Here is an 11,387-nt window from a genome sequence, read left to right as displayed (position 1 = left end):
GATGGTTGATGTTGGTGGCTGATGGGTGGTGGTGGACGGCAAATAGATATGACAATTAGATTTTTATCTTTCTAACACAATGGTAAGACGATGATGATGGCATGTGATCATGGTTTACCCCTTATTTAACATTAAAAACGAACAGAGTTAGTGATTGGATAATATTGGCAATAAATAAGAAACCTTGATGGTTCAGTTGCAAAAAATAAACTATTTAGACTAAAATCGCATAAATGACCGAACCTCAGGGACTATTTTGGCACTTAACTCAAAATAATATTATACTTACTGATGTAATGAATCTAATTTTATGTTTAGATTAATTCAATCTTATGTTTTAATGAATTTCGCATTAATTAAAGATTATTAAAAAATGGTTTAGGTATCTGAAAGACGGATTCTAGGAAACTCAAAACTTTGATACCGACACCGAATTTGTTCCCCTATACAAAAGTTCGAGATTGTTCATGAAAAAAATGAGATGAAAGCAAATTTGATGAAGATCCAAGGTACTCTAGAAACACCTAGTCCAGAATGTTGAATACCGCATGTTCAAACAGATAAAATTCAAGAACCTATTTCCCTTCAAACCAATTTCAAAACGAACTATGTCAATGCATTTCTAAATGTGTCATTTTAACCCGAACCTATATGGCAACGCAACTAAGAAACTTTGAGAAAAAGAAACCGCTTGAATACGTTAGATCGCATACGTTCAAACTATTCAAATCCATAACTAGAAATAGTCATTGCAGCATCCAATACGAGCATAAACACAAACTAAACTCTCCACGATCAACACTATTAACAGCTCCCTTGCCACGAATCAGGGGATCATCGGGCATCTTCAAACACAACTAACTTTATATTGTGATGAAAAGTGGGGCCGAAACCAAACATATATATAGGTCTTTATTTACAAAGATGTCGATAATGGCATTTACAGAAGCTCCCAATCCATCTCTAATAAGTCTTGAGTTGCTAACTTACTTGAGAGAGCGTGTGCAGGTGAAATCGCCACGTCAGATTTTATGCTTGTTTCTGCATCAACAATGTCATATTGTGTAGCAAGTTGCTTGTACTCCTGTTTCCTTGCTGATTTCTTTTTTAAAGAAAACGTGTTTTGAATCTTTTTCTGCAGTATATAAATTTAAATATTAAATTAAGAAAATGTAAGCTTCAAACATCCAATAAAAATAGATAATATTAAACCAAAGGGTGATCACGGTCAGATTTTCACAAAAAGTATAGACCGAGCCACTAACTATGAACATGAAAACCAGCCAGATTCGTGGGTCAGCCTAGATTATTTTTATTTTTAGCAAAATCATTAGTTTGTATTAAAAATAATTTAATGATAAAAATGGTTCATGAAAATGTATACTTCAAAATGGAGAAAAAAAAATAATAATAATAATACATAAATAACAAAAAACTTAAACGGCCGGCTCGTTAGACCGCCAAACGGAACCATATAACCTCACCGCAGCAGTTAGGCCAAATGCTTTCGTTAAAGCTATTCATCATTTTACAAATAATTAGTGTCTAATACAATAAAATAAATTTGTTTTATTAATAATCTGACTATTTGAATAAAATGATTTTGGGGGTTTCCTTTTAAGCTATTTGGTATTTTACTCGTTTGACCCACTAAGCAATCAAACCTAACGATCCACTTTTAGTAACAGTTCAAAACTGTCACCTCTAGGCCTTCACACATGCTCAGAAAAAATTAAATTAAATTAAAGAAAAGGGAAAAATAAATACCTTGTATGACCTTATTTCTTGCTTATGGTTGTCAATACAAAAATCACTTCCATCCACTAAAACACACGTTTCCTCAAATTCTGAATCAGATTCATGCCCGATAGGTTCCATGATTTGCACATTAGCATCACTTTTAGTTTCCTCAACTAAATCTGTATCGCAATCTGCTGAACGTCCTATATAGTATAAATAACATTAAAAATAAATTTGTAACAGGCCATAAAGAAACATTAAAAATAAATTTGTAACAGGCCATAAAGAAACATAATTAAACAAAATGAATGAGCCAAAGACGTTAACAATAAAGAACCAAGATACTTATTAATAACATTTTACAAATAAATAATTCTGCAGGTATGTACGTCAGTACGTATTCACCATAACAGAATTTCCTAGTAGTTCCTAACCGAAAACCAACTGATCTGAACCATATATGTGTCTAACCAATGAACCAAATTCAACCGATTTACTCGGTTCCATTATCCGATTAAACCTTTTATTATTTGGTTACCTTTTATTATTTGGTTTATTCGATTAAATTCTGTACGATTATCCGAATAAGCAAAGATTTGTGAAACAGATAACCAAACCCACAACCGAATTCACAATTCAAATAAGACTAGGAACTGAACCAAAAACTAAATTCACAATTCGGTTCGGTTGTCCGATTAAGCCAATTATTATTCGGTTTATTCGATGAAATTCGTTCAGTTATCTGAATAAGCAACATATGTGAAATCTAAAACCAAATTCACAGTTCGTGATTGAAAACCGAACCAAAAACCAAATTCACAATTTGGTTCTCTTATCCGATTAAATCGGTTATAGACCATACATGAACATCACAAAAAGTTAAGTAATAAGAAACTTCAAACAAAATGAATTTGCGTAATTTCATTACCTGTAAGAGGCCTGAAAACCTCATCACCAACAGATTGATCACACTTAGTATTATCACTAACATGTGAACTTACTGAAGAAAGACACGCACGTGCATTATTTTCACATAAATCTGCAATCAAAAAGGCAAACTAAACAAAATTAGAAATTAAAATTATACTACCAGAAGCATTCATGGTACAATCTGATATCTGATATTAATTTCATATGTCGGTACTGTGAATAGTGTTTAGTTTTTCAATTTAAGTTTATTTTTACCCCTAATGTACGCCCTTAACTCAGTTATTTATGATTCAATTTGATTTTCCTCTAATAACTTGTCCGTTAACTTTTTAAAAAGTTGAAAACGAAGTTGTTTTTAACCTTTTTAACTTGGCATTCCGGTGCAAAATTTGTGAAAACAGAGTTTGTATTGGAAACAGAGCATTTTTTTGGTAGCGTAAGCTATACGAGTGCCGGTACTGTGATGAAAACAACACGATTCCAACCTAAAATCATAACGGTATGTACGTGTATTGGTATTGTCAGAACTAGTACTAGTATTCGTCTTTATGGTTTTCACAGTTGTGTCAAAACTATTTTTCTACATTCCAATAGAAATTTTGATGAAAACAGAATTGCAGTCAAAATAGAGTGTTTTTTTTGGTATTGTAAGCTATACGATTGATGGACTGCTGCTGCTACGTGCCGAAACGAATCGATTCCAACTGAACTTTGGAACCGATATCGGTATTATCAGAATTGGTAACACTATTTGCCTTTATGGTTTTCAATCAATGTAAAACACATTAATTGAAAATCGTGAGTTAATACACATTACCTGTTTGAGAGACAACTCCACCAATAGACTGGGCAGTTGATGTATTAGAACCACTACTTTCACATGTACCTGCGAAGTCCACAACCGATAACATGAAAAATATTTATATATTTAAATATGAGAACAGGTATTCACAAAGAATTACCTATGCGTTCAGCCCTTACAATATTACTAGAAGACACACGTCTAGATCTTTTCACTATCTTCGCACGCGACTTAGGAAACAAAGTCATGCTCGGTTTTTCATTTAACGCTTTTGTGCCCATCCGGTCAGAATTATTTTCTTCATCTTTATCACTTATTTCCCAATTAAAAGATGCAGCAGACCAGTCTTCCCAAAGATCATCCTTGGAGTTTGAATTATTTTCGGAAATACCCTTGACACGAACAGGGTTGATCTTAGTAGCATCATCTTCCTTAATGCTTGATATCGGTTTTTTGTGAATTCCAAATTCAAGATAAGGGTTAAGTGACAACTCAGCACCGGCAACTCTAGAAAGATCCTTTGAGGATGGTGGAAGCAAATCCTGCATGACATCAGAACAGAATCTTTTCATACCTGCACCGACTGTCTGCACTTGATTTTCGACATATTTAGCTGTTTCCTGAAGTTAAAAATGTCCAAATTGGGTTAAAATATCCATATTTAAGGAATCAAAAGAATAAAATGTCCAAATTTTTCCCATATTAAATGATTAGTTTTGCAACAGTGTTGCAGTTGGTATATGAAAGTGATTAACCAAAACTGAAAATTTGACCTATTAAACATTCAGATAACCAAAAGGAGAAGTCGTATATCCAAACACCAAAAACCGAGTCACGTGACTTCCAATACACATTGCTTCAAACTTTTGTCCAAATTAGGTTAAAAACTTAAAAAAAAGACTAAACATGTCAAACATTAAGAAATCAAAAGAATAAAAACGTCCAAATTATGTTACGAATGTGCAAAAGTTTACCAAATTTTACCCTTAAATTATTAATTTTGTTACAGTAGGCATGAAAATAAATAACAAAAACTGATAATTTGACGATTAAACATTCAGATAACCAAAAGGAGGAATTGTATATCCAAGCACTAAAAACCAAGTGATGCAACCTAAACAAATCATTTCCAAATGCAAACTTATACACCATTCACATAAATAAGGCGAGGGCAATAATCCCCAACCGCCCTTTTCCAAAACACGGGTCCAATTATATAAGTTGAAAGTAAGAACGATATTATACCTGAGACATAGCTTCTTCAACCTCCAAACACATTGCTTCAAACTTTTGGTATATATGACCGACCCATGCAATCCCTTTAAGATCCATCGAATCCATATATCAGAACAAAGACACCGCTACGTAAACCTGCGAACACGACAATTGTTTCCGTTAAAAGATTAATTCTGTCATATCACCATGGTCAAAACCGGTCAAATATGTATATTAAAGAAATTGCATATAAATTCCAATCCGATTAATCACCGGTCCCTAACTCCCTACCCTACCCTGCCGCCCAACAAGCGCCTAGCAACTTCTACAACACGAAAACAGAAAGTTCATCTTTGACTACACATAATCGATTCTTCTTTATTTTTATAACATAAAAAAGATAATAAAAGTTGAAAAACAGAACATTTGCAAAAAATAATCAACAAAAAACACATAATTGTAAGAAAAAGCGTAAGATTTGATACCAAGAAAATAAGGTCAAATAGCGATGATGATCGGAATAAGAAACATGAAATTTTAAAGGATGATGAATTGATTCGAGTAATATAATTATTATACTTACCAACAGAAACCCTAAAACGAACGAAGAGAAGAGAAGAGAAGAGAAGACAAACCCTAGAGGAAGAGTTTAAGTTTGAGTTTGAGTGGGGGGATCAAAGACGTACATACGGAGTTAACCATGGTTTAGGCTTTCTTTTTCTTTTTCTGTTTCTTTCAAGCTTACGTGTCTTCTACACCGTCTAATGTTTCATTTGCTTACTTGTGCATGTGTTGGAATACTAATCACAGAGTCAACGAGAATTCGTTCAGTATCGATCGGTTATTGAAGAAACACGGATCTACTCCCCAGTAATGGGTCCTAGATCCAATTAGTCCACAGGGTAGGATACGGTTAACTGTCAATACGATATGAACACAACTCCCAAAGTCTAGTGATGTGAATCCTGCAAAACAGAACACCGTGAGCTCGTTACGGGAAGGATGAGGTGGGGGATCTTCCCGTAACCACCCTCCGGCGTGAGAATAAGTACAATTCTTGATGAGAAAGTAAAGTACTTAAGTAAATTGTGAGAGTATGGAGATTGTGAATGAATACCTCATGATGATCGAGAGGGTATTTATAGCCGAAGGGTATGGGAAGGTGATTGGGCCAGCTGTCCCTTAGGAAGATGCCTGCATAACCGTCTGGACATGTGTCCTTGTGTGATAGGTTTAGCTTATACGTTGCATGTGCATGTATAGCAACCTAGACACGCGTCCTCTTTCCATTTGTTAATGTGAGAATATTGGACATGTGCACGGTTATAACGACCTTGCCAGGTGTCACTAGCTGATTGGACAAAAGATCACGTATTTCCCAAGAAAGCATCTTGGTAATTGGTTATTGACAGCTGTCCCAGAGCATTACCTCGTGGTCATTTACGCGGAAGGTTATTCCTTCTTGCGGATGACTTCTGAGGGTGCTATGATGCTTCCGCATGTGCTATGAGAGTTTTTCTTCCTCAAATGATTATGCGGATGACTTGTGTGCCCCGCGGGTGTCTTATGAGGGATTTCTGAGTGACCCGCGGGTAGTCCTTAAGGGTATTTAAGTCTTTTTGGTACCCTACCTCTATAAGTCCCCCAGTCCAGTGTTTCTTCCGTGTGAAGTATTTTATGCGGGTGAAATTCTGGACTTAATGTGGATTTGGGGGTTTTTGACTTTTCAGGTTGGTGAGAAATATCTTTTGTTGTTTGTGGATAATCATGAAAAAAGGACAAGTTGACCACTCGCAGGCGCGTGTGCAGGTGTCGGGACGTTTTTGACGGCTGTTATTGTACCCGACTGTGCAACTTTTTCTCTTTTTCGAATTTCCCGCGTGACGTGGCGATCTGTTACTGGACGGTTTTTTCTCTCTCTACCGTTCATATCCCATCGCATTAATTGCGGTGAGTATAAATAGAGAGAGTTAACTTCTTTTAGAAGTTTTATCGCCTTTGAATCTTGATTACGAACTTGTTTTCTTTCTTCTACCTTTCAATCTTTCTTTTTGATTCCTTTGAACTAATCCAAACATTTTTACCAAGTGTTTTCAATGGCGCCTGCCCAATCTGAGGTCGATGAGATAGAAGTCTGTTGGGACCAAGGGGAATACCAGAAACTTATTACGACTTATGGTATTCCACCGGAGTGGGGACCGGAGTTCCTTTCTACTGGTTCTATAGCCAGCTATGCCGATTACTTTGAGCATGGGAACTTCCGCCTTCCCGTCACAAAGTTCTTCCAACGGGTGATTAAGGCGTTTGGGATTCATTTGTCCCAACTTCACCCGCATGCTGTCATGCGAATTCGACATTTCGAGTTCATGTGCATGGCACACGACTTAGTTCCCCGGTTGGATCGGTTCGCTGTATTTTACAAGATGGCGAATCGGAACGGATGGTATACTTACCACAGTTTGCCGGACAGAATTATTGGCAATATGACCGAAGAAATTTCCAAGGATTGGAAAAAAAAATCCTTCTGGGTCTCTGAGGATGTGGTGCCTGAGGCAATGACTCGTCGTTCTCCTAACGACGCCCTTATTGATATTACTCCAGCTGCTCACGAGAAGCGTGACTGGTTCCACAAGTTGACCGCATCACCCACTCCGATGCGGACACTTCCGTCTTCCCGTCACAAAGTTCTTCCAACGGGTGATTAAGGCGTTTGGGATTCATTTGTCCCAACTTCACCCACGTGCTGTCATGCGAATTCGACATTTCGAGTTCGTGTGCATGGCACACGACTTATTTCCCAGGTTGGATCGGTTCGCTGTATTTTACAAGATGGCGAATCAGAACGGATGGTATACTTGCCACAGTTTGCCGGATAGAATTATTGGCAATATGACCGAAGAAATTTCCAAGGATTGGAAGAAAAAATTCTTCCGGGTCTCTGAGAATGTGGTGCCTGAGGCAATGACTCGTCGTTCTCCTAACGACGCCCTTATTGATATTACTCCAGCTGCTCACGAGAAGCGTGACTGGCTCCACAAGTTGACCGCATCACCCACTCCGATGCGAACACTTCCCGATGAGGCCCTTGTATGGGCGGGAATGAGCCTGTTGTGGTCTTCACCTTTCATGGAGCCCGTTTTCGTTGAATTAAACGGCCGTAAGTCTTACTGTTTTTGTTTTTTCCACCTTTTTTATGTTTTGAGGCTTTGTTGGTGACGTTTGCCATTTGTTTTCAGGTTTTGGCTCGATGTTGAACGCTCTAGAGGATGACAAGGGCTGCGTGAGTAAAACTATTCGTGATGTGAAGCATACGCCCATATTAGAGAAGACTGCCCAATATTTCCTCTTTCCGGTTAAAGTGCGTGCCGAACCAGTTGTCTCGGAAGCTATCTTTGAAACAGGTGCGTACATCCTGAATCCTCCACCTCTTAACGCGCTAACTTCCGATGGGATAATCGTTACTTTAAGTGACGATTCTGCCGTCCTTGAGGAAGGAAGCTCAGATGATACTCCTGAAGTTTCATCTGTCTCTCACTTGTTTGCAGAGCTTTACCGGAAGAGATCCCTCGTGCATCCCAGGCAAGTGACGCGGGCACAGTTGCTACGGATGTCGGGAAGGAACCAAAAACCAAGAAACACCGGACGCACCGTCCGAGGAAACCACTACCACCCAACCTTGCGGATCGTTTGGGAGGAGTGAAATGTGAGTATTTCTCTTTTTAACTTTTGTTGCTCATGACAATGAGATTTAACTTATGTTTTTGTTATGTAGATCCGTCCATTGCTGAACGCCCGGTGGTTGGTAAGCTGTCTAAGCTGACTCCGACTGTTGGGAAACAACCATCACCTCCTCCGGATAAGAAGACGGAAAAACCAATTACCCCTCCTATTGAGAGGGTCGAGGAAGGGTCTAACGTTCAATCGATAACTTCTGGGTCGTTGGACCATTTGTTCCAAAAGGTTGAAGCCACCGGTCCACAGCAGGAGAATCCTAAAGCCACTGCGGAAGGCTTTAGGACTAATGAAGCTTTTGTGCAACCTCCTCCCCAATTTTACACTTCTTCCTCCTTTTTTTCAACGGGCGAGGGAGGTGATTTTTTCTTTGAGCCTTCTGCCCATGAAGTTGGTGGAGGTTCGTCTCAAGGTGGTCCACAACAGTCTACCTCCTCTCCCGTTCGCATCGGGCCCACAAGTTCTCAATTCTTTGGGAGAGTGCAATTGGGAGGGGACTATGACTTGTTCGTCCCGCCCTGGGACATCGTCAATGGATCTTGGGTTTCTTCTTCCAAGACCTGTTTGAGTTTTGTTGAACACTGCATGCCGCCGGCTAAGAAAGCATATCAGCTGACCCGTTCCCGCGATGAACTCCATTCTGACTTAGCTGTTTCCTTGACTAACAGTCTAGCCTGTAGTCAGGAAATCTTACGGGAGTGGCGGACAATGGGCGGTAAGCTTGGTGCTGCTTCCGATGAAATGAAAGCTGCGAAAAAAGAAGTTGAGAAACACCGTAAGGCAGCGAGTGCAGCTAGGTGGAAACAATCTGACGCCGAGGCTGCACTCCAGAAAGAAAAGGAGCGGAATGCTGATGCTGTTAAGCGGTGGAAGGAAGCTTGTGAAAGATCCAATGCCACCCTTGAAGCTTCCCGAGCAGAAACTCAAAGAAAAAGTGATGAATTGGTGAAGGCACAGGATGAAGTGTCTCAACAAAACGCCCGGATTCAAGAACTCGAGGAAGCTTTGCGATTGCAAGAAGAACAGTCTGAGATGAAAGACAAGACTATTGTCGAAATGCAGTCCACATACGACTCTCTTTTCCAATCTCATACTGAAGCTGGTGACTGCGCCTCCGCTGCATTGCAAGAACTTCGTGGCAGGGCAGAGCGCGCTGAGCAGGAGAGGCGATATTTCCTCAACCGTGGTCTTGACTCGGTAAGTTTTCCCTTGGATATTGCTTAACTTCTTTGTCTACTTCTTTTTATGACGTTTTAACGAGCGTCATCTATAGGTCATCCGTCATGTTAAGAGAAGTACGGAACTCACTGATTGTTTTGTAAACTTGATGACTGCTTCTGGAGGGGTTGGCCGGGTGAAAGGTTTTAACGAAGGGTTGACCTTTGCTCAGTCCGGACAACCTGTTGAGAGCCATCCTCTTTACGGACTTGACGCGGAGCAAGAACTTGACATGCGGGTCCAAGAATATGATAATTTGATCCTTCCGCTGCAACATATGCTTCCAGAATTTGCCTCGTCTGAAGATGGAGTGAAGCAGTTACGGATATATATTGAAGATGAATCCGATGAAAAGTCTGATGATGACCAGTCGGGTGATGACAAGGAGGATGATGCGGTCCAGAATGCTCCGGAAGACACGGCGCCTTAGAATCCATAGGATAGATGTAGGTGTTAAAACTCAAACTTGTAATTTTCTTTTCATGTTTTTGTAATCACCATTTTGGATATTAATGAAAGGAATCTTTGCGAAATATCTTTCTTCAAATTTTGGATTTGTGCAAGTTGAATGGATAGTACTGGTGACGTGGCGGAGAGAAGATTTTAGGCGGGGGCTGACAAGACGTTTGTTTGACAGTCTGTAACCACTTTTTCGAATCTCCCGCCTGACGTGTCAATCATCCCATGGCCCTTATTTTCTCTTTCCTCCGTTAGTCAAACGGTCGCATTAATTGCGATGAGTATAAATAGGTCTTGATGTCTCCAATTCATTCTTATCACTTACATATTCTTTCCCCTACTCACATCAGAAAACTTTTGTTTCTTCTATCCATTATTTGTATTCGATTCTAATGCCTGCTCAGAAAAGGAATTCTCTCACTATTAGTGAAGTTGGATGTGATATTAAAGAGAAAGACTTCGAGGATGTTAAAAATGTGTACGGCTTTCCCCCGGAGTGGGAGGCTGAACGCCCTACCCCAGGGGCCATTGCAACGGCACCGCCACCGAAGAAGATGGCCGTATACCTAGACCACTTCACTACGGGTAATTTCCGGTTGCCCGTGACGAAGTTTGTTCGGTCTATATTACAAAAGTATGGGTTCCATTTATCTCAAATCCACCCATTCGGGATGCTGCGAATTCGTCACTTTGAATTCTGTTGCCAATCCCACAATTATGAACCCTCTATTAACATGTTTGCCATTTTCTACAAAATGACATATCGTGATGGGTGATATGGTTTTGCTACCACTGGAAAGGGTCCGATTGGTTTCGAATGGATCCGGAGTATTCATGGATGGAAATCCAAGTTCTTTTGGATTCGGAAGGATGTCATCCCTTTTGCCATGTCAACATGGAAACCGGAAGACGAAGCGCCCGAAATTTCCGTTATTGAATATGAGGGTCACAAGTGGTTTAGCACTTTGACCAAAACACCAACACCCATGCGTCCCATTTACGAAGGGGCGATGGTTCATGCCCGGATGAGTTGTTTGTGGCCATTTCCTACCTTGGAACCATTTTATGAGAATTCCGACGGGAGTAAGTGTTTTTCTTTGTCATACTCCAAGTTCCTACTGTTCCTTCTTTAACGTTCTTCTATTGTAGGTGAAGGTACGATCCTTTCTACGCTTGTGGACAAGATGAGAGGCATGATGGTTCGCCGTCCTATTGCTCGGCGTGACGTACCTTTTTTGTAGTGTACGCAAAGTAACTTCGTCTTTTCCACAACCCTTACGCCGGAGCCTAT

At 39.7% G+C, this 11,387-nt stretch overlaps 1 protein-coding gene across 1 annotated transcript; it reads right to left on the bottom strand.

Annotated features, from left to right (window-relative positions):
* Nucleotides 1-1,735: 1,735 nt before the first annotated feature.
* LOC143565746 (uncharacterized) lies at nt 1,736-5,282 on the bottom strand. Its single transcript, XM_077052620.1, has 6 exons — nt 5,267-5,282; nt 4,718-4,833; nt 3,633-4,092; nt 3,488-3,556; nt 2,669-2,779; nt 1,736-1,943 (listed from the first exon to the last, which is right to left on the bottom strand). The coding sequence occupies exons 2-6, from the start codon at nt 4,811-4,813 to the stop codon at nt 1,738-1,740; spliced, it is 942 nt and encodes a 313-aa protein (XP_076908735.1). The 5' UTR covers nt 4,814-4,833; nt 5,267-5,282; the 3' UTR covers nt 1,736-1,737.
* Nucleotides 5,283-11,387: the final 6,105 nt, after the last annotated feature.

Source organism: Bidens hawaiensis, unplaced genomic scaffold, assembly GCF_021521415.1.
Source record: "Bidens hawaiensis isolate Kalapana, Puna unplaced genomic scaffold, B.hawaiensis_p1.1 tig00022517_1, whole genome shotgun sequence".
Taxonomy (NCBI): Eukaryota; Viridiplantae; Streptophyta; class Magnoliopsida; order Asterales; family Asteraceae; genus Bidens; species Bidens hawaiensis.
Note: the sequence above shows the minus strand (reverse complement) of the source record. Positions and strands in the feature narration are given on the sequence as shown.

Bases quoted from the DNA above. Each gene is read 5' to 3' on its own strand.
- LOC143565746 (XM_077052620.1), bottom strand. From the start codon at position 4,813: ATGGATTCGATGGATCTTAAAGGGATTGCATGGGTCGGTCATATATAC. The intron at 4,093-4,717 runs GTATAATATCGT...TTTTAACTTCAG, and splicing joins TTGAAGAAGCTATGTCTCAG to GAAACAGCTAAATATGTCGA. The intron at 2,780-3,487 runs GTAATGTGTATT...TTTTGATTGCAG, and splicing joins TGGAGTTGTCTCTCAAACAG to ATTTATGTGAAAATAATGCA.